The sequence below is a fragment of the Stegodyphus dumicola genome, chromosome 7 (assembly GCF_044657685.1).
Source record: "Stegodyphus dumicola isolate Sdum_Otavi_A_Nest chromosome 7, ASM4465768v1".
NCBI lineage: Eukaryota > Metazoa > Arthropoda > Arachnida > Araneae > Eresidae > Stegodyphus > Stegodyphus dumicola.
In genome coordinates, this window is record NC_140774.1 from 165,756,771 (window position 1) to 165,781,318 (window position 24,548).

The 24,548-nt window shown below is 29.2% G+C and overlaps 1 protein-coding gene across 1 annotated transcript in view; it reads left to right on the forward strand.

The window, feature by feature from the left end:
- The window catches only part of LOC118185382 (small G protein signaling modulator 3 homolog), a 53,711-nt gene that overhangs the window by 11,238 nt on the left and 17,925 nt on the right, over nt 1–24,548 (forward strand). Inside the window, exons 7-17 of the mRNA XM_085821064.1 lie at nt 848–1,043; nt 2,198–2,343; nt 2,858–3,085; nt 10,405–10,590; nt 12,568–12,723; nt 16,930–17,034; nt 17,139–17,197; nt 18,448–18,541; nt 18,640–18,710; nt 19,012–19,060; nt 23,633–23,718. Coding sequence (XP_085677190.1) covers nt 848–1,043; nt 2,198–2,343; nt 2,858–3,085; nt 10,405–10,590; nt 12,568–12,723; nt 16,930–17,034; nt 17,139–17,197; nt 18,448–18,541; nt 18,640–18,710; nt 19,012–19,060; nt 23,633–23,718 — 1,376 coding nt within the window. The remainder of the gene's footprint in view (nt 1–847; nt 1,044–2,197; nt 2,344–2,857; nt 3,086–10,404; nt 10,591–12,567; nt 12,724–16,929; nt 17,035–17,138; nt 17,198–18,447; nt 18,542–18,639; nt 18,711–19,011; nt 19,061–23,632; nt 23,719–24,548) is intronic.

Consider the following 24,548-nt stretch of genomic DNA (forward strand, 5'->3'; position numbering starts at 1 on the left):
ATACACCTATAGCAACAATAAATAAAATAATAAACCAAGATTTATAACTTAAAGTTAAAAAATATAATGTTCACCAGTTTTCTGAGGCATGCGGCTCAATGCAGAGCATTTTGTAGAACTCTGTATGGAAACTATTTAGTAGGAGATGAATGCAAATACATTGCAACCCTTGATAAAGCATGGGCTTACCTGAATAACTGCATCAAAAAAAAAATTTTAAAAATAAAATAGATAAATTAAAAAAAAATTTTTTTTTAAATGGTCTATTTGTTATGGAAAATAAACTCAAAATGTACAAACCTGGTTCCATTGATGCAAAGAAGTTTCAGTAAGAAGTGCATATTTGTAATAAGAATCTCTTACAGTGGCAGATTAAAAATAAGAGTGTGAAAAATGTTCATGTCAACTCATTGTATTGTCAGGAGAAAGCTTTATGTTTGCTAAATAATTATTTTGAAATGTAACAGATTTATTTATCTTTTTATTTGTCTGTTTTTTTAGTTGTTCAAATATTGCATAAACAATATGCAGAAAAGTTCATAGAATTTTTTAGTTTTGTGAAATAGAATATTCATAACATTTCATAATCCTGATGTAACCGTGTTGTGATTTCAAGAAATGTTATTTTCTGTACTAGTATGGCATATCCTTGACTGCCAAGTTGGCAGTGCTCCAATGTCATTAATACTGGCTGCTATTGTTTTACATATACTTTATATAATTAATGCTATATAAAACTTTTTAACATTAGATTTTTAATCCTTTGATGTTGTATTTGCTAATTTTAAATTTCATTTCAACATTCAAAATTAATTCCCCCTTCTTTCCCCCATACATTGTCTTTTAGATTGCAGCTTTGTTACTACTATTTTTGGAAGAAGAGGATGCATTTTGGCTTATGTGTACTATTGTAGAAGATCTCTTACCAGCTTCATATTATTCTAGTACATTAATTGGTGTACAGGCTGATCAGCGTGTTTTAGTATCACTTATATCAACCATGTTGCCAGATTTGGATGCTGTATTAAAAGAGCATGACATTGGTTAGTAATGCTTAAAAAGTAATCTTGATTTTTTAGAAATGCTGTTTTCATTATTTTCTTTAAATTGAATCAAAATGATAAAAATTAATAAATTCAATTAATTGCTGATAATTATATTGCATAATCATTTACTAATTTTTTGTATTGCATAGTAAAATCAAAATAATATTTTGTTTACAGAGTTTCCATTTAATGTAAGATGTTCTTCAAATATTGTTAATAAAGATGAATTAATTATTATTCATACAAAATTTATTCTGAATATGACAGTATATTATATAAACCATCTATAATTATTACTATAATTTTAAATATGTTTATATTGCAAATGTTAGATATATCTAACTTCATGATGTAGTCTTACTATTATTAACAACTAAAAATTGCCTGACTGTTATATCTAGTCAGAATTTATCTTAAATCATTGGTCTTGTGTGGGAATGAATAAACCACTGAATGCTGGTTGGTGAAATAGGTTCAAATCCTATCAAATAGACCAGCTACATAGCCATTTTCATGGTTTCTGCATTTACAATGTAAATATAAGTTAGTTTCCCAAGAAAAGTTCATCACAATGGTTGCCTTTTCTTAGGAAGGTAATGCTTGTTTGGTTTGCCTAACCTAAGTGTAAACCTTTTGGCTAACTGAGGAATTATTTTAGCTGTTGTACTTTTAATAACTATGTTACAGGTCAATATACTTCATAAAAAATATTGCTCATGAAACGTTTCCATCAATGTGTTTTGATTTATAATTCCCAGTTCCATTGCTTAATTTTTATGTTTTTGCCTTATAACTGATGTTGCTCTGTTTATTTTAGATATAGAATGAATGGCATAGTGAATGTGTTTATTATTTGTATTAACTTTAATAGTGCTTGGGCATAATATATAATAATATATAGCGTAATAATGATAACATAAATACTTGAGATGCTAATATAGATATCAAATAATTAAAAAGCTATGCAATATCATTATATTGAAAAATGTTTCAAATAATAAGCTAAGTGAAATGTTAACTTTTATACTGCTGTAACTCTCTACTAATGCTTATAATCACTGAATTCCTTTTAATAATTTTTACTCTCAGAGTACATAGAAATTTCAAGATAACTAGGTAGCTAACCTACTTCTTTCACTTAACATGCTTAGAACTCTCTTTGATCACCCTTCATTGGTCCCTTACCCTGTTTGCAAGTGTTGTGCACACAAAGATCCTGTTACGCATCTGGGATTTATTTTTCTATGAAGGCTCTGTTGTCCTTTTCCAAGTTACTCTTGGGATGCTGAAAATCAAAGTATGTTCAGAATTCTGAAATTGTTAATCTAGTGTATGTGATTTCTAGTTTTGCTGTTGTTATTTATTTATTTATTTATTTATTTATTTATTTGTGAGTGAATATATTTTTATTTAAAAAAGCAAGTATATTAGAGATGCTTTTTAATGAAAGATAAACACACACACATATATTATATATGAAATTAACAAATACAATATTATGCCATTCATATAAAGCTAGTTAAAATTTTAAACTGTGAAAATTCATTTGTAAACAATATAAAATTATTAATTATTACTGCAAACTAATTTGCAATACCAATCAAATTCAGAAAGCATAAGTAAATAAAGTGCAAATATATATATATGTATTTTAAAATTAGAACAAATACATATTAATTATCTGACATGAAGTTAGTAAATTAGATTTTTGAATTTGATGCGATGTGCAATAACCAATTCAAATTTATTTAATATTAATTTAAATGTGCTCTTCCTTTAATTATTTTTTAATTTAGAAATTTGCTTTACAGGAACCTGATTTAAGACAATTAGAAAATTCAGCACAAATTTTTAATGCTTTATCAGACATTCCTGGAGAAGTTGATGATGTAGATAAACTGTTTGAAGTAGCATATGAAGTTACTGGATCTCTTACTGATATGGCTTTAGAAACACACAGAAGAAAACATCTTGCTTATCTTATGGCTGATCAAGGAGCTCTTTTAAATCCAGAGAATGCTAGAAATTTGCCAAAACAAGTATGACAATATTTTTTAAAATTAATTATTAAATATGCCTATTGTCAAAGGAAGAGTCAAATAAAATCTTGAATTTTGGTTTTTAATTAAACAGGCTTTCTAATACAAAAATAAAGAATTCTTGTAAGTACTTATGTCAAAGAAAGAATTATTTCATCCCCAACAATTAAAAAAATTAAAAAATTGTATTGATAATTTACATGATGCGATCTGTGGTGCATCTGGAAAAATTATTCAACCATGATGAAACTTGACATAAGCAATGAAGAATAAAGATGAAAGAAGTGCTTAAAATTCAATTGCAATTTGATGAGCAAATTTAAGTACCAAAAATTATATATTAATATGATAATATATGGTTTAGAATGCAAATTGTCTTCTCTCACCCCTCCCCCCCAAAAAAGAGTCAGTCGCTGTCTTCCGATCAAGATATCCAGAATAATGGTAAAGATCTTACCTTGTCAGAAAATCTGTCTAATCCAAATAACACTCGGGAATATTTTTATTAATTGAAGACAATCTACCTCATCACACTAAAAGCATTTCTAAAATAATAACATATATTAATTCATGTTGCACATTATTGCCTGATTATATATACAACACTCAGAAAAGAAGTTATCACTTACATTTATCATTCATTCGTCCGTTGCTAGTAAAAAAAAAAAAAAACACTTTGGTTTCGAGGCAATGAACCTGCTCGAATCACGTGATTCGTTTGCTGAGAGTTTCAACTCAAATGTTGAATGCACAAAATTTGCTGCCATATAGCTGGGAATTGACTAGCATTTGAACATGTGCTGTGTGTGATCTGATTGAAAAATGTCTAGAGGTCTGGCAAACCAGTGGAAATTGGACATTATGCAGACATTCCTTGGAAACATTTGCTTTGTGCATATGAGTATTATTTTGCTGAAAAATGGCCTCTGATTAATAAATGAGAAAATTAGCAATGTAATTTTGCCAGCTCATTGCGTATCAGCGGGGTATTAAAAATGCTGTAAAGAATCACTAAAGTATGGAGTAGTGCAAACAGTGGCTCTTCAAATGACAATATGAGATGATATTGACATATGCCACCCTACAATGATGTGATATGCACAGTTTTAGTTAAGTCCCATCCACATAGAAAATTCTTCTGCAGTATGGGTCAAGAGAGAACGGTTTTATTACCATGAAACATTATACAGTTACCGTCTAATATACACTTTGCTTTGTGCAAGCAGCATTATAAAATGTACAGTACAAAATCTGAGATCAGGACTTCAGTGATTTTGGATTTGAGCTTTTCTGGATATTAGATCATCATTTAAATCTAATAAGATGACATGTAGAAATTACCAAATGAAATAGTGAATTATAAAATAATGAAGCATTTATTATCTAACAGGAATCAACATTTGCCAGAAAAACAAAAAGCTCAGTATTTGTTTGTTCTATTAAACATTCTTCTCAATATCAGTTGTTTAATTTGCTTCATTTTTTGTTTGTTTGTTTGTTTGTTTGTTTTGTTTTGTGATAATACTTTCTCTTTAATTCTACAGAGAGACATAATTTTTTGTTCAGTTACAGTGTTCCATTGTCCTGTAATTGCCTCATTGATGCTAAATTTGTTAATTAATTTTTTTTGGGGGGGTTATTTTGTTCTTAATAACTTTTCTGACACCACCTTCACTATCAGTTGTGATATTTTCTGGATTCAAAATCATATTACAGGTTTTGTCGTCCATTAGTTGATTAATGATTGGAGCATTGTCATCACAATGAAAAATTTCTGTTATATCATCATCATTTTTTACCACTTCTCGGTATTTCTTCCGAAATTGCATTATTATTTGGAAATTTTTGCATTTTGTTTGCATTGTCTGAAAACCTTAACATTTGCAGTTTAAGGAATTAAATTCATATTTTAACCCTAAAATCATCGTAAAGCTTAGCTAGTGTCGGCATGCACTATTAGGAGTATTTCGCAACTAGAGGCATGTTGTTCCACTGAATTTCATCTTGATTCTATTGCATGCTGATGAAGTTAAGCCTGATTTATATTAGTTTAGTTATTTATTAAATTTACAACTATTTATTAAATCTCGAGTAAATAAATTCCCATATATAGTAAAATCTTATTTAGGGTTGACACTAAACATTTTGTGGCCCAGTGTAATCTCTGCGTGTCTGAAATTCTGCTGAAAAGTACCTCCCTAAATTCTAAAACTTTTGCATCCCAGTGCCTTTACTAAATTCTAAAGATTTTGCCATTCCTTAATTTTTTTCTCAGTGCTTCTCCAAGCTCTAAAAATTTTGCCTCTTCTAAATTCTGCCACCCAGTCAGGCCGCATCAGCTTTAGCACCAGTCCTGAGCTTAACTAAATAACAAATCAGTTATTCTTAATTCAGACTGCATTAAATGTAATCTTTTGGCATATGAGTATCACGTACAATATCTGTTTTTGCTTATAGAAAGAAATTTCTTCTATTCAACACTTTTTAGTGGAATTAACTGATGTCTGCAATCATTGCCAAGTGTAATTGTCAAAATAAAAAGTTACCATGCTCAATTTGTATTCAGTTACTAATATTAAAAAATAATTATTAATTTTATTTAAACATAGCTGGTTAAGTCATTTGTCAAGTTACAGTAATGTAAGTAAAAAGTAAATAAATAAATAAAGATTCATCAGGTTGGTGTGCAGTACTGAAGTGAAATTAATAAAATTGGGAATTCGCACGTGTTTATTATGAAAATTATCAAATATGTAAATGTGAAGCAAGTAAAAAAATTTAAAAAAAAGTTTCTGTTGATCTGGAGATTTGGATTTTAGATCACTCCAAATATGGGCGGCTGGATTTTGGACTTTGTACTGTGTTAGATTGAAACTAAGAATAAGAATGAATATTATTGTTGATGCCTTGGGGTAAATTTTAGATATCAGTATGGACTCCAGCAGTTGAAAAGTTTCTAATGAGTTGCAGCAATGCTTTGTGACATAACATCTGGCAAATGTGAGTAGAGGTTCTAAATGGCATATCACAAAAATGTGGATATATTTATGGCAGTTTGTAGAACCATTGGGTACTTGTTGGAACAGGAAACAATAAAATTCACCAGTGCCTTTCCTAGGATGTGAATTCAGGAATTCAATTGCTCGGTGGACTTGTTCCAGTTATACCTTGAAGGTTTGTGGCTAGGGATTAGAAAAGGCCTTACAAGCTCTCACAATTGCACAAGCTTTATCTGAAGTCATGATCCTAGGGGTCCAATGCTGTCATGTGCATCCTTTGTTGAACTCATCTGTTAGTTATATGGCCATCAGCTGGATCTTTCAAGACATTTTCTTTTACTAATGTAAATAACAGTAAACATAAGCAGTCCGAACTCACATACTGATCAAGCATTTTACCTTTAAGTGCTTTAGAATTTTTTTTATTTGAATTTGAATTGTAAATTTCAGGACTGTAGGACAAACAATTTTTTTGATACAGTGATTTTCACATAATTTCCATGGAGATTTTAAGCATATATCATATCGATATTTAAAATTCTGTATACTTTCTACAGAGGATTTGCCTCCGTGTGCACTGAACCAGTTATGTGCTATAAATTTTAGTACTGATTTTCTATAAACATCCCAATGAAATTCCTTCATATGGATGGAGCTGCGAATCTCAGAGTTTGATTATTAATCATGACAATCATCTATCGCTTTTTCTCCCAAGACTGATATTTTGTGAAATTTATTACTAGTTTCCCTGCCTACAAACATTCCGCTTTAGCAATAAAAAAGGGATTTTAAAGCGATATGATTATGATGTTTCTTAACAGCATATGTTCAAACATAGAACACTTATGCAAGAATTGTCAAGCTCATCCATACCATTAATTGTGAGTACCAACATTTGTTTAATTTGTATTTAATAAGATGAATATTATCGAAACTCTTATAACCATGAATTATTAAAAACAAATATTTTCTTCTGTTGACCTAACACCATTATAAAATTAAATGAATTTTAATTACTGGATCTTAATATGAGTGTATTGATAATAACATAAGAAAAAAATTGCTTTTTAACGAGTGGGAGGTGGTCTACAGAACACTGTAATTTATAAAAGTGATCCTCTGATGAAAAACATTTGAGAAATGCTGCATGAACTGAACTGCTTTTGTAATGATATTACGAAGTCCTAGTCTTTTCTTGATTCATGAGTTGCATTTAAGGGCTGAGAAAAGCAATATTAATCTGTTATACATTTTTGAATCTGTATGTGCATTACGGTTCTTAGTCATGAATGAATCCTTTACTTTGTAAGAGTTACAGCTTTTAAGATTTTCCAATCTCTAGAAACTTAAGAAATTCCATTCTGTTCATGTTGGGCCACACAAATACTACTGCTGTTTTCAAGTTTAACAGTTTTCCAAATGTACCTTTAGCCTTAAAATTTAATGCTTGGTTTGTTATTATCTTATAAAACAGATTAAATTCCTTGGCATTGAAAATGCTAGTTTCTTTTGCTTTTCATTGTCCATATGTCCACAGATAACTCATTAGGTTTTATCCCAGAAACTGCAATAAATCAATCAATCAATCATTTCCAATGTCAGGTGTTGAAACACTGCTGAATTCTCTGACAATTTTTCTTAAAGAAATGATCCACTTTCAGAAATCTGCCCTACAATATATTTCAATTCCAAAAGGTAGTCATTTCAAATTATTTGTCAAATTTATCAACCTTTGTCTGAACTATTTATAGAAACTCTGGCCTCAACATTGCTTCTTCAGCCTCTTTATGCTGTGCTTTTCTTAATTTTTTTCATAAGTAGAAAATATCAAATCTTGATTTTTCCTCATGGACCAACTTCTAATTAGCATTAATTGAACATTTTGCAGGTGTTGATTTAATTATATTTATTCTGTATTTGTCCAATAATACTTTCTTTAACTTCAGTGCAGAACATTTTACCAAAGACATTGAAAGAAACTTATATCTGATTTCCACACATTTGAAAACTTATTATAAATTGTTTAAAATAACATTTTATTTAAATATAGAGTTTAAAATAGAACCCAAAATTTTATTTGCTATATTTGGCTGGTTCTTATTGAACAATTCAGTATACAGTACAAAGTCTTTAATCTGGATGTCCATAATCCGGACCTCAAAGCTACAAACTTTCTGCGCATGCGTAGTGCTTACGCATGCGCATATGCAATTATGCATGTGCATAATACCTTTACGCATGCGCATTTAATGTATAACAGATGGTATAAGCTAGGCTAAAATTATCTATTTCAGTTAATGTTGCAGATTGCATTGTTTCTTAATCTTCTAATTGGATCCAGCTTATTATTTTTTGTAGACTGTTAGAGCAGTTTTATAAAAAGTAAGCTTGAACTTTCAATTATGTCAAAAAGAGTTTCCGATTCTGGAGCTGCCAAAGGATCTACAAAGTGAAATCATGTTTCTGTGTCCATCAAACAAAAAGTGGAATTGTTGCAAAAAATGGATAAAGGCATGAAGAAAGTGACAGAGAGGTTAGTGAAAACGAAAAAATTTCGATTGATAAGTTAGTCGGTATTCTCAGCACAGCAATTACAGGACTTGAACAGCGGAACTTTCTAACTGAACAAGAAATTATGTCTGTTTATGGAATTAAAGAGAAAGTATTAGCACATAAAATGAAGCAACTTAAACAACTTACATTGAAAGAAATGTTTAATAAAGTAAACAAATATATATTAAGCTTTTTTTAAATTTTGATACCCTTTAGATAATAATTGCTCTTTATTTCATAAATTATGATTTCATATTTGTAATTTTATAATTTCTGCATGCCATCTTACCAGATTTAAATTGATGATCTATAATCCGGAAAAACCCATAATCTGGAGTTGCCGAAGTCTCGACGAGTCCAGATTAAAGACTTTATACTGTATCAGGTTAGGGTATAATCGTATTGAGCTATCCAAAAAGTTCTGTGAGTTTTCTCATGATGAATACTAACAAAGCAGTACAAAAGCATTAAAAAAATATTAAGGCACCTAAACGCTATTGTGTTCTATGAGAGATGAATATGTTCATCTCTTTAGCAGGTAGAAAATTCCTTTCTTTAAAAGAAAGTTATAAGGTTTATTCATAAAGAAGTTATTAAAATGCTGTTTTACTGTCTCCAAAGAAATGAGCTGCAGGCTTTTCAGACAATTTTAGAGTTACCTGAAGAGATAAAAGGGCCAAGATCTGATGAATTTGGGGGTTTACACAAAATATCACATCCATACTCAAATAGTTTTTATCTAACATTCATCAAAATGCGGGGCCTAGTGTTGTCATTATAAAAGGTAGCATTTTGATGCTTGGTCAGTCCTCAGCCCCTTGTTTGAATTTCTAGTTTTAAAGCTGCCATTTGGAAAGAGTTTTTTTTTTTTTTTTTTTTTGAAATTTATTGTCTTATTTGATGGCAACAATTCATAGAATACTATGTCGTTGTAATCTTACCACACATAAAGCATTACTTTTGTAAATGCAGCCGCCCTCTTGATGTTACTATAGGAGGCTCTTTTGGCTTACTCCGTGATCTTTTTGTTGTAATATTACCATTTAAGAAAAGCAGTTTCTTTATTTCTTTTCAACAAAAACCACATGCTAAAATTCAAACAAGTATATTCTGCTCTTTAAAGTATTAGCCACCATACATCATAGCATCTAATGTACCCAGATTTCTTCAAATTATCATATATTTTTCAAAATATTTAGTCTTTCTTAGTTCCTGACCTATCTATTGTGTATTTTTATCAATAGCTTCCTTTAATAGGTCCTTGTTTATACAGGATGGTTGTTCAGAGTGTGCATCATCTTTGAGGCTGAAATTTCCACACTTAAATTTCTCAAATGACCTTTAAAATGTATCGCCATAAATAGTACTTTGTCCATATGCAACGTAAGTTTTATGAGCAGTTTGATTTGCATAATTCCTTTTTAAAAATAAAAGAGCATAGTATGATAATAATAAAGTTAATTTAAGTTCTTCATTCTTAGCACTGCAATAAAAAGAATTATGTCATAATACTTACTAAAATTATAAAATGCAAGTAGAAAAGACTTTAAATGCCTGCTTCAATCAATGTCACTTCTTATCAGCAGTAACAAAGTAATTAAAGGAAAAGTTAGTCTGAACTGAAAAACAATAGAACTTTTTGGTCGACCTAATATTGTAAAGTTATTAATTATTTAGATATTGAGTAACATGTAATTAGTTAATAGGCAGAAAATTTCTTATGAGTTTAACACAATCCAGAATAAATATTCATTATATTTCAAATAGCACCTCAATCGTCGACAACTGAAGAGATCAAAATCCATGCTTCAGTTAATAATATTTGGAGATGGTGAGACAGAAGAGGATATTCGAAGCAAAAATATCCGACAAACAGAAATATTAGTTGATTTAAGAGAAGCTATCCTTCAAGTTGCTCGTCATTTTCAGTCTGTTGATCCCAAAATTAAGGTTGTAAGTATTCTTCTCAAATTTTATTTATGTAATTTTTATTTTTATTAACTTTTTCACTCAGAACTGTAGCTAGGGGTTTTCTGGGCCTGAGGACGAGTGAAGATTTTGCTCCTACTTCTGTATATCAAGAATGGAAAACATTTCATTCTAAAATTTCATAACATCATTTTAGTGTTCCCTGGATGCTGCACTCACGGGCGGATATCCTCCCTTGCTCCCCTAGCTACCTTACTGCTCATATATCCACTTATGTATATGCATTTTTTTATTTTAATTTTTTAAAAAACTAATTCAAGATAATAATAGATTTTTAGGTCCTTTCTTGTAAAAAACTGCTTTTTCATCACTGGCATATTTTTACTGAATGTATTGTATTTTATACATCTGGTGTAGATTACATTTTTCGTAAAACTAATGCCAGATGTAGTACTGTTTCACCTCTAACTCATGGAGAAAACTTGTACATTTCTTTAAAAACGATATGAACAGTGATTCTTAATTCATTTTTGCTCAGTCTCATTTCTTCCTTCACGATTTTTTTTTTAATTATAGGCACATTTTAAGTATTATATAAACAAATTTGTATTTTAGCTTGTTTTAAAGGTGTACATAAATTTAAGATTTAGTATATTTAGTAAATATTTGTTATTGAATATAATAATTAATTGAAATATGAATTATATTTAATAAACATAATCAACAAAATGTTTTTTCTCTTGCCTAAATTTAACTTTTCAAGCTTTTTTGGGTCACATAATTTCATCTATGCTTTAATTTTCTTTCTTGTAAATTTTAATTTTTTTTCTTTCTTTAAATTTTTTATTACAGTTTAAGTGTACTAGTTGAAGATCAAACTGTCTTGCCCTAAAATCCTGAAATTTCTTTTTTGAGAAAGGAGATCTTTTTCAGTGGTTAAAAATTGTTGATACTGGGTATTTATTACTTCCAAATATATTTGCTTCATGCATTAGAATTTTTTTTGTGGTACAAAGTTAGAGTATCTAGTGTGATTAGATTCCCGAATTGAGTACTAAATAAATAATTATTTTGAATGCTTATCTCATTGAATAAGTTAATTACAACTATTGAGAAGAGTGTATCTTTCTTTCGATAGCTTTTTGAAATCTTGGATTCAGACTGGACATAACTACGCCACTTCAAATTAATTTTTATCATGACACTTGCTTTGGGAAAAGATAACATCTTGTCAATTAGAATAGAAGAGAAACATGCCAATGTGACAATCAAAATCACAATAACAACCTTGTAATATCAACTCATCAAAGGCTGTGTAGATTAAATATCGTATCTATGAAAGTACTGGAATATTTCTTGATACCTCATAGCCTGAGTTAACTCAAGTTAGCCTGAGCATCATAGGTGCACACTTTAGAGTATGTTTTTTTTAAATAAAATTTTTAACATTATATTTTTCTTGCTATGTGGGTATTAAAAATTTGGGCTAATTCTATAATTTTGCTGTGTAGACTATTATGACTATATGGCAAAGCATGCTTAACTGGAGGGTTGCCTTCATTATGTATACTTGAAAGTAATAACATATAAATTCTTATACATGTAATTGAAAAGTATTTTTAAATGGAATTATTTATTCACTATAGACTCACATAGACTTTCAGAGATTATATGATGATCTGAGGCCATCATATAATCTCTCCTGAAATTGAAATAAAGTTTGAAATTAATTGATTTATTTAAAAATCATGAAATCACAGAAAACCCTCTTTATTTCGTGAAATTTTGCATCACATTAAAATTACTATGTCAGGTGTTGTTTATTTATTTCCCCCCTCTCTGTTCTGTATTTGATAGCTGCATATATTGTGCTGTTATAAAGTATAAAAGAAAAAGATTTTACATTGTAGACAAAGTTAAAAAATTAGTTGTATGTTCTGCTGTAAGTTTATAAATTAATGCAATCTATTCTTATAAATTAATGCAATTTATTTTTACTAGAATCTTATAGCTGACTATAGTATGGAAGGTCATGCCAGAGATCAGGAAATTTTTGCCAATGTTGCTCGAAATCGTCGTAGAAGAGCTAAAGCATGTCTAGATTTTGAGCGCCATGATGATGATGAGTTGGGTTTTAGAAAAAATGATATAATTACTGTAAGTTTATATAATATGCATTCATTTACAAATAATATGTATTTAATTTGGTGTACTTTTGGATTAATATGATGCCAGCCATAATTATTATATGCCAAAGTACTAAATGGGGTAATCTATTTAGTACTCACAAGTAGCTATGCAGTGATGTCATAATAAATAATCTAGAAAAATGACAAAAATTTTGTTATCCAGAATTTCAGTAGCTTTATTAAACTGCTGATATTTTGAGGTAAAGAATTAGTCTAGGTTACATCATTTGGCAAGTGCAAAATGATAAAAAACCATGATTAAATTTTTCCATAGCAGAGGTTACCATTCATACTAAAAGAATATGCTTAGGAAGCTGCAAAATAAAATTATCCGAGCATTGAAATGGCATTGAAGTAAAAGATCATGCCATGAGAAATAAGGTTTACAGAATGGATTCTTGTTTGAAGGCACATTTCTTTTCCTTTTCTAACAGCTGTAACCAATGGCCAATACCCATTGGCTACTGAACTATCTCATCACCAAGAACATTGCTCATTTACACTTGTGAGAATAGAAAAGTTCTACACCAGTTTTGATGGATAACACTCGGGATGACAGATCCTTACAGTCCATGCCCCAAGACACTATGCACTTGAAAATATTCAAGCTTTCTCCAGGATCCAAACTTGGTCCTAAGGATATTGCTATACCAATCAGCTAATCAGTTTGTTTACTTTTAGTTCAAGAGCTCATGTTGGTACGATTCTGTCAACTACTACTAGAAATGAAGCATTGTATAATGGTTGATTAGAATAATTGCATGTGTTCTTATTTGCAAATTTCTATATTCATGTTTGTTTTTATATTTAATTTGGATTTAACATAGTCATACATACAAGTTTCTGAAAAGAATAGCTGTTCTTAACCACTAAGGTTGCCAAAACTGTCTCTAATTAGATTTTGCATTAACATTTACATTCGGTGCAAGTGGCACCTTGTTAACCAGAAAATACCTAATTTTGTTAAGTATTTTTCATGTGAAGAAGAGCATTAAAGCAGGCATCTTAAGAAATCTTAAATATTGAAACCTTGATATCCTGATTTCTTTCAGAACTGTGTTTTAAAATATTTAATGCAGGAACCATAACATCTGAAAAATGTTTTTCAGCAGATATATTTGTAAAGTTGTGTGTTAAAAAAATTTTCTGTTTTTTGCAATAGAGAAGTTTGAATTAGTTCATTAAAGTGAACCAAAAATTATTATGGAAGGAAATTTAAAATTTCATGAAATACAACAGTTGAAAGAAAAAGTAAGAAATGCTTCTTAGTCAAAGATGCAGGTAGTGTTAAATTTACAATAAGCAAATTTCAGTATTTCACAATAATTACATGAAATGAAGGAAAATGTAAAATGCAGGAATATAAAAATAGAGTTTTTATTTATATGAGTTTATAATTATGTAGTTTACATTTAAACTTTTTTCTCCATTTGTGGTTGTTATCTAATAGATAGGATTTGACAAATTTTTAGTTCTTTTTATCAGCTATATTTGATGTGGAAGGCTTCTGTTGAGATTCTATTTCTCAGTGCTTGAGTATTGATCTTTAACTAATATATTAATTCAATTTTTAGTTATCTTTTTTCATCCAGAATGTTCTAAACGTTTTTAAAAATGTACAAACTTAAGTTGATTTGTTATATTTGGAATATTTTTTTATTCAAGATTTTAAAGTTGGATATATTTCATGGAAGCATTTTTCTGAGTCTTTAATATTTTAGCAGTATTTATCATCTTGAATGCAAATTCCTCAGTTTAGTCTGAGTTAAACTCATAAAATAATGCAAATTCAGCAATATTGAAGATTTTTCAGCTACAATTGATTACCTGAGTGTTAAATTTATTGTAAGATTTGACATATTTACATTCATATTTTTGGTTGTACCATTGAGAATCAAGTATCTGAGTAATCTGAGTTCTGTCTCATATCTATGAAATCAAATTATCACTTGAGACAAAAGTTTCATTACCCACTTCAGTTGTGATATCATGCCATTTGTCTTTGCATAAGGTTATCTAAGTAAAATACATTCTTGATCTTTGAAAAACATACTGAAAGCTTTTTTTTATTTCAGTTAATTCACCCATATTTTGTTTCACAATTGTAACTATTTGAAAATTCTTTTGAATTATTTTTTTTATTTAATTGCATTTTCTCTGATTGGAATTTGCATTCTGTTGTTTCACTACATTTTTAAAGTTGGCTAATGGGTATTGCAAATTGATTGTTATCTGTTTCATACTTTGTAGTTTTAATTACAAGAGATTTAAAGCTTTGTTGTTAATTTTAATCATACTTCATAGATAAATTTAAGTTAAAAGAATGTATTTAATTTTCATATGTTACCGAGCTTATTAAAATCACATATATGAGCTGATGCAATGCTTGGTATAGAAATGTTACTGATCATGTCTAGTTTTATGTGAAGTAACTCTCTTGATGTGATCATAGTCTCTTGACCAAGGGCTCTGAACATGAGAGAAACCTAATTGGAGGTTTCTGGAGGCCCACCAGCGGCCGAGCGGTAAAGTCGCTGAACACTGGTAGTTCGGTCTGAGGTTTGAATCCCGCGAACTGGCCGGCTGCATGGGCGTTTTCTTGGTTTTCCCCATGTGTAATGTGTATACGAGCCAGTTTCTCTTAGAAAGTCCTCCACGAAGGCATCCCTCCCTTTAGGCAGGTAGCCCTAGTGTGTTTTGCCATAATTAAATAAAACAAACCAAAACCATGGTTTCAGGTGGGGGAATTTGGTTAGCCTTTTATTTAGCTGTTAAGTATTTAGTTTCAGTGTAATAAAAAGGCTGTTATTTAAGTTTTGGTATTTACTTTTTGTTGTTTAATTTGTAAAACACATTAGAAAATAACCTAAATCTAAAATGTATATGCATTTTTCAAGTTTGGGAAAGGAGGAGGGAATATTCTTTAGGAATATTGAAAGGGGTGCCTAAGGCAAAGAATGTTGAGAACCAGTACCCTAGACAATCTGTGTGAAGCTGACCCAGTTGTTTCTCTGTAATTGAACTGATGCTGTCTTCTTTTGAATTCTGTACTTCTTATCACATTACAGAAATTATTGCATTACCATATTGTACTAGTGGAATACTTCAGTTGGCGTGGATTATCTCATAAAGTTAGAGAGATGTACTTAAAAACGTGTAGTCACTGAAACAGTCTTTTATACTCTGTCTAGCACTCACTTGCACATTGCACCCAGAAAATAATAATAATAATAATAATAATAAACTTTAAAAAAAAAATCTGAAAACTTTTAAATTTGATATTATGCCCAAAGAGGCATTTTTTTTAACATTTTGTGTGTTCACATTATTTACTAAATATCATGCTCTTCGCACTTAAACCGTAAAATTTAATTCAACAGCAATATCACAAAATAATTTTAAAATGAGAATATCTTTAGAATTTCCAATACATAGTTTTGCACGCTGGAGATAATCCCCCCCCCCATACAGTGTAGCCATTGCTCGCTTTAAAATCGTTGAGTTTGTTAATCAAAAATTCGGTAAAGGGTTACAAAATATGAAATCTACAGTAAAACAAATTTCAAATTACAAATTATGGATTCCAGATGCCCATATTCGGTGGAAGATAACATTATTCAAAATCTGATGGCTTTAGATACAGTTGTTTTGTCACAGTGTGAGAAACATACATACATTTATGCAGATTCTTCATTATTTAATTTCTTTAAATATAACACAGGGCAATAATATTTGGTCACAACAATTTGAAAAATTAACTGACATTTATATTGAACTAACACAAAATGCCAAAATGAAATTAATAATCCTGGGCAAATTGCCCCTTTGGACTAAAAATCTATTAAATGAAACTTAGAAAATAATTCCTACCAGCGTGATTGTGCGAGTGATATTTCTTTAAATGAAAATCATATGCATGGAAATTTTTTAGTAGCATCAATTTGCATAAAGTTTATGAAAATTTGAACCAAAGTAAACATCATAGAACATTTAATATACAGCTAAAGGTGTTAAATTTTAGACGTAGTTATATTTGTAAACACTTTCACAAATCGGCAAAAGTCTAATTTTTTTTTTTGTTTTTTTGTTTTTTTGTTTAAGAGAGTATTATATATGAAATATATAGTATCTCTGTTAAATAATTATGTGAGTGCTACTTTTTTTTCTTTTTAAGATCATAAGTCAGAAAGATGAACATTGCTGGATTGGTGAATTAAATGGATTGAGAGGTTGGTTCCCTGCTAAATTTGTAGAACTTTTGGATGAAAGGAGCAAACAGGTGTGAAATTTGCTGTTTATAATTTTAGTGTGAATATTTAGTATTTCCAATATCATTGAACACTGAGATTTTTTAATTTAATTTTTCTTTATTTATTTATTTAGTATTCTAGTGCTGGTGATGATTCTGTCACAGAAGTTATCACTGATTTAGCTCGAGGAACGTAAGTCATTTCTTATTTTTATACTTGTGGTAAGCCTGCCAGATAAGCAGGCTGTGCCCAATGCAAAATTTATAAGTTCGATGTACATCTGAAAAGAAAATGCATAAAAACATTTCAGTATGAATGAAATCAGTTCATTCTTTCCAAGCCACAATCAATTCATAAATATTGTTGCCAAACCAGGAAATAAAAACTTTGACACTTCAGGTTAATATGTATGCATATGATGTCATGACTTAAATTTAATGTAATATTACAACTTTTCACAATATCAATAAAAGAATTAACATGGCATTAGTATACTGTATTAGTTATCATAACCTGCAGCAAAGAGGTTGCCAACAGCAGCTATTTATTTAAAACACTGACATGAATGAAAAATTTTTTATGTACAATGACGTCAAATGCAATCGCATGCTTTCTTCAACATGAGGATATGACATTATATAATAAAAACATAATTAATGTTTGGCAGTATTATTTTTATTTCGTATTTTGTAAAACTTACAAATTTTTTATTAACAAACACTATGATTTGAAAGTGAACAGTCTCAATACTTTTTGAAATAAGGCATTTTTATCTCCAGAGACTCCCAAGACTATTACCACCCAGAAATATTAGTGCAAAAATTTGTGTTTTTAGAGTTTTTAATTAATATCTCGCCTGATGTCATACGAAGATGAGAATTGTTGAAATGGCTTCCCAGGAATTTTTGGAATCTGGGGGTACCTCTCTTGAAACACAACTCCCCACCATTCCGGAGGAGCTGATGCCACAAACAGACATGCACAGATTCTAATAGTATAGATTATCTGTTTAAACTAGTAGTTTAGTATTTTCACTTACAAATCAATTGTAATTTGTCAATTTGTAAAACTGAAAATTTTGAAGAATTTCAAATGGGAAGATCCTGCAATGCTATAAAGCTATTTGTTATGTGAGGTTTGTTGGAAATAATACATGTATGATTAAAATTTAAGATTGACAGGACAACACATGAAAATTTTCTTGTTCATTGTTCATCAATTATTATTATTTTTTTTTTTTTTCATTTTAATTTAAAAATCCACTTTAGCTATATATGCAGTTATTGGGATTTCCCTCCCCCTGTATTTCTTATTTAAAATAAATACTACCTAAATGCACTTTTGTAAGTTTACAGTATATAGTTACCCCCTCCAAATTATGTAATTTGCATGTCACTTTTTTAACTTCTTTGTTTACATAAAATTTTTGCAATTTTTATCAGGTTATGTCCTGCTATAAAAGCTGTTTTGGAACATGGGATGAAAAAATCCTCTATCCTAGGGGGAACATGCCATCCATGGCTGTTTATAGAGGAAGTAGGTTTTAAGTACAAAAAATATTTCTAAATATAATTAACTTCTTTATCTTCTTAATTCAAAAACTTTTCAATCATTTTTCTTATTTTCATATACAGGTAGCGAATAAGGAAGTCGAGAAAGATTTCAATTCTGTATATTCAAGACTGGTGCTGTGCAAAACATTTAGGTAATGTACCCAGCTTTAAGAGTTCTATCTAACTGCTTTTAGAGCTTTAGAATATCTACCTATTAAAATTATCCTGAACTTATTTTTAAAAAGTATGTATTATATTATAAAATAGTAAAACTTATTCAAAAATAAAGTTGTATCATTGGAATAAAAAAAAAAACTGTTTTTAGATTTTTTTCATAAAATAATATTTAAAAATAACTTCTGTATGTAAAGAATAATATTTAAAAATATCATTTTTGAATTTTATTATATTTTAAACTTACACAAATAAAATAAAGCCATTATATTTTTACAGGTTAGATGAAGATGGCAAAGTATTAACTCCTGAAGAAATTTTGTATAGAGTAAGGTTATGGATAATGGTGTATTAATGCTGTATAATTCTGTTAATTGTTGACTGAAAGCGTTCATTTCTTAAATTTTTTAATTCACTTTTTTGAAAGTTTATCATAACTTATAATTATTCTTTCAAAATTTGTTTTATGTTTAAACTTGATAATATTTATAATATGTTTATAAGGAAAAATTTCCAGGAGGAATTTTGCTAAAATTATTGCTGTTATATTCTTTTGTGTATTCTAATGAGTTTATGATATGTTTAGATATATATTAATTTATAATTCTAGATTTATAAATTAATTATTATTTGCTGTTACTGAAATGCTTCAGCTATCCTTAAAATGGCTTCTTGTGTAAATTTAATACTTGCTTATGTTTTTTCCCTCTCTTTTTTTACTTTCTTGTACAAAGGAATTGTAATCGTGAAAAATTTCTGATACCATATTTCGAAGATGAGTTTAGAATCAATGGAAATATCCATTTTGACCGTTCCCGAATACATTAGGATGATTTTTTTTGCATGACTTCTGTATGTAAAGAATAAGCATAGACTCCAACTACTACGGATTCTCCGTAGTTTCTACAGAAATTCATGAGAAACTACGAGCTACGAAAAGTATGGAAAAAACTACGGATTTTACAGAAACAAGAGCAGGAGAACCAGTACGCAAAACGGAACCAACTAATTCATCCGATGATTGGCTGAATACTCGTGTTATCATATATCACGTGTTGAGTGCGTTCCTAGTTTTGAAGAATTAGCCAATCGTAGATCAGTAACTCCAACCGTTAACGACTTATCAATAGTTCCACCCAATTGTCTGTCTCCCAGGTTCCTCGCTGATGCGTGTTTAGGCTGCATTGTGTAGTTTACGGCGAGAGCTTAGCGTGTGTCTTGTGAACTGTGAATCAGGTGAAAGATTTTTAATCATAATGCTGCCTCGAACGAAGAAGCCAAAATTATCAAAGCAGAAGTTTAAAGATTCATATTCTTCAGAATTTCCATGCATTAAAGCGTCCGAAATTTCTGTGAATCACGCACACTGCAGTGTATGCAACAAAGACTTCTCAGTTGCTCATGGCGGAAAAGATGACTGTAAACGGCATGTGTTTTCTCAAAAGCATATAGAACTTGGCACCATAAAATCTAAAGAAATAACAAATTTCTTAATAAAAGATGATGAAACAGATCCTATAAAAGCCGAATGCTATTTTGTTCGTTTTTTAATTGAACATAATCTACCGCTTTCTGTTTCGGATCATTCCAAAGAGCTTTTCAAAGCAATGTTTCCGGATTCTGCCATAGCAAAAAAATTTAGCTGCGGTCATACCAAAACTGCTGCTATTGTGAAAACGCTTGCAGAAAATACTGTTGCTGATATTATAAAATCAGTGTGCAGTACATCATTTTCTCTAAGTACTGATGGAAGTAATGATAACAATGATAACAAACTGTACCCATTGGTTATAACATACTACAGTAAAGAAAAGGGAGTGATAATTACTTCATTGATTTCTATTTTAGAATGCACGAATAATACAGGAGAAGGTATTTTTAATTGTATAAATGAAAACTTTAAAAACAAAGGTTTAGAATGGAAAAATTGCTTATCATTTTCTTCAGATAATGCTAGTAATATGATTGGAAAGTTTAAAGGTGTAGCATCATTTATCAAAATGCATCAACCAAGTATAATCACCCGAGGTTGTCCGTGCCACCTCTTGCATATAGCTGCAAAAAAAAGCTACTGAAAAATTAATTGGCTCAGAAATTGAAATGTTGATAATAGATATATATTTTTACTTGGAGAAAAGTTCGAAATGGAAGCATAGCTTCAAAGTTGCTCAACAAATTTTGGGACAGAATGCAAAATCTCATAAAATTTTGAAATATTGCAGTACAAGATGGTTGTCTCTTTTAGAATCTATAACAAGGATTTTGGAACAGTGGGATGCTGTGATAAATTTTTTTTGGAGATAAACCAGATAACAGTGAGAATGAAGGAAAGAGATTGCAAAACATTAAAAAAATTTTACAGTCACCGACCACCAAATTGTACTTGTTATTTTTGAAAAATACTTTGCCTTTGTTTATAACAGTAAATATTAATTTGCAACAACAAGCTCCTTATATACATAAATTGAGAAGAGAACTTTTTGTTAGATTTGTAAAACCATCAGTAATTTCTAAAGAAAATGAAGATGTTACTCTAACGTCTATTCCATTTCAGAAGTATAGTAAACAAAAAGAAAATGAAAATTTAGTGATTGGTGCGGAAACAAGACTATATTTAAAAAATGCCAAGTTGAATGAAAGTGAAGTGAAATCATTTTTCAATTCTGTGCGAGCTTTTTTTGTAACTGCATGTTCATATATAATTGATAAATTTCCACTGAGTGATCCATTTCTAAAACATGCTGAAGTTGCTGACATCAACTTGAGAACTGAAGTCTCATTTTCATCTGTTCTTTACTTGATGAATACTTTTCCATCCATTATTGATGAAAAATGTCTTAATCAAGTAGAAATTGAATTTTCCATGTATCAAGTAGATGATTTGAAAGAAATTGTAGATTTGCGTATTGATATAGCATGGGGAGAAATTGCCAAATTAAAAAATATGAATGGGTGTATTAAATACAAAGTATTGCCTTCTGTAATGCTTGCTGTCTTAATAATACCTCATTCAAATGCAGCTTGCGAAAGAATTTTTTCTATTGTTAAAAAAAATCAGACGGAATTTCGACCAAATTTAGGTCTTAAAACTCTTGAAGCAGTTTTGATTGAAAAAATAAATATGCAGGCAAATGAAGAACTGTGTTATAAAAAAACATTCTCAAAATCAGAACTTAAGCTTGCTAAGCATGCTACATATAAATCTTTGCATTCATAAATTATGCGTATTTTGTTTAATACTTATATGTATCATTCTTGGTTATTTAAATTTTATTTCCCTGTAGAAATCATATCCAGAATAAAGATATGATTTATAGCTTCTGATTTTTTCTATGATTAGTAGTGATTTGAAGTACTTTTTATTAGTGAATGCTTGAGGAGTTAAAAGAAAATTTCTAATTAAATGTGCATATAATTTACAAGGTATATTTTTAATTATTCAGTTTTATATGTATATGGATTTTAAATGTAATAAAATTGATTACAATTAATTATTAATTTAAAATTAATGAATGGTTAATTACAACATACGCTACGCGCACATTTTCAAAGTTGTAAAAATGTCGTTCGCGCGTTGACTACTGACAAGGTTTGCTGAAGGTTGGAGTCTATGAATAAGGGACCTTTTTTTTTTTTTCAAAAAGATTGTAAAATGAATTTTTCGTGATGTCTGTACGTATCTATGTATGTATATTACATAACTCAAAAATGATGAGCCATAGTATGTAGAAATTTTGTTGTATGAGACTGCTATAACATCTAGTTTGGGGCAACCTTTTTTTATTACAATTGTCTGTACCAAGCGTGTTATATATATATACATACATACATACATATATGTATTCACCCCCTTACCTATCTTAAAAGCACTTAGCCGGCCTTTATTTTCGCAATCAATGGTCATAATCACATACTTCATATTATGGAAGTGTTTTAAATGATGAAAATATTCATGTTCTGGCAATGTCAAATATAAAAAAAAAAAAAAAAAATTGTTTAAAAATAATTAAATCTAACTACATATATATATATATATAAAAGTTTATATACATGTTTATTATTGTAAATATCTCAAAAATTTTGATATCAATTTATTTTTGTTCTAAAAAGGATATATAATAGTCTGTACAAGGAAGTCATGTGATGTCTGTATCAAAATTTTTTATTAAATTTTCAACTGCATTATTTTCTCAGTTGAAAAAAACTTTTATGTAATGGATGTTGTGTGTGATTGTGAAATATACTACTGATAATTAAAAATTTATTTTCAATCTTATTTTAATTGTTAAATTTTAGTTGTTTAATTGTTCTTATTTTAATTGTTTAATTGTTCTTAATTGTTAATTTCAGGAATACATTTTAAAGTCTTAAGAACTTTTAAAAACAAATTCTATTAACATCTAAATTAATATCATAATTTTAGATTTACTGCAGTACATAAAATAATGCCTGAAGCTATTAGATTTTTTTTTAATAAACTGTAATTAAATTTACATGAATTGATTGTAATGATCTTTTGCAGTACATAAAATAATGCCTGAAGCTATTAGATTTTTTTAATAAACTGCAATTAAATTTACATGAATTTATTGTAGTGATCTTTATTTTGGAATAAAATTTAATTAACTTTTCTTAACAAATTCAGTAATGCCATTCTGAATAAAGAATTATAAATAACTGGATTTAATTTTTTTGTGTTATATAATCATGTAAAATTAGATAAGATTTTATATGTAGCATTAATTGTTAAACAGTTATTTTTCAATATAATTAAAAATTAGTAATGATTAAATAAATTTATAACTCTTTCCTCCTTTTTTTTTAATGAATGTGATTTTTGCACATTTTAACAATTCTTTGAAAAGGATTGTATTAATGGGAAATGTTTTTGCATTCGTAGTCTGTTCAAGCAATAAATTTATCTCATGATGCTGCAAATGCACAAATGGATGTGAAACTTCGTTCCTTGGTGTGCATTGGCTTAAAGTGAGTTAATAAAATTTTAATATATGTATCCCATCTACAGCTTTTCATTAAGTACTAATATTTAAATTATGGATACTTGCTAATATAATGTGGTTCTGAATAATTTGAATTTAGCTTTGTGTATGACGTGTCTAATCTGATTTCAGAATAATTCAATTAATTGTTTTATACATAAATTGTAGATGAAAAAGTAATCTTGTTCTCAGAAGTCTCAAACTTTATTATGTATTTCCAAAAATTTTAGGCTTGAACAATTTTTAAAGAAAATTATTTTATATATTAGAAAATGTATTAGAAAATCAATACAGTCAAAAGTCGTTAATTCGGACACCCATAATCTGGAATGATCTATAATCTGGACCTCAAAGCTACAAACTTTCTGCGCATGCATCGCGTTGACGCATGACCTTACGGCTGTGAATATGCGTGTGCGCAAAATACGTTTACGAATGTGCGTTTAATGTATAACGGACGGTATAAGCTAAGCTAAAATTATCTAATTCAGTTAATGTTGCAGATTGCGTTGTTCCTTAATCTTCGAATTGGATTTGGCTTATTATTTTTTGCAGACTGTTAGAGCAATTTTATAAAAGTAAGCTTGAACTTTCGATTATGTCAAATAGAATTTCTGATATATATTTACTAATATGTAAAGGATCTACAAAGCAAAAGTATGTTTTGAAGTCCATTAAACAAAAAGTGGAATTGCTGCAAAAAATGGATAAAGGCATATCCTTTGTTTATCTAAACTTTGTTAATTGGAAGTTGATCTGTCAGCACTATCTTTATCTTCAGGGCAGATGTTTTTATTTTATTTGGCTTATAATTCC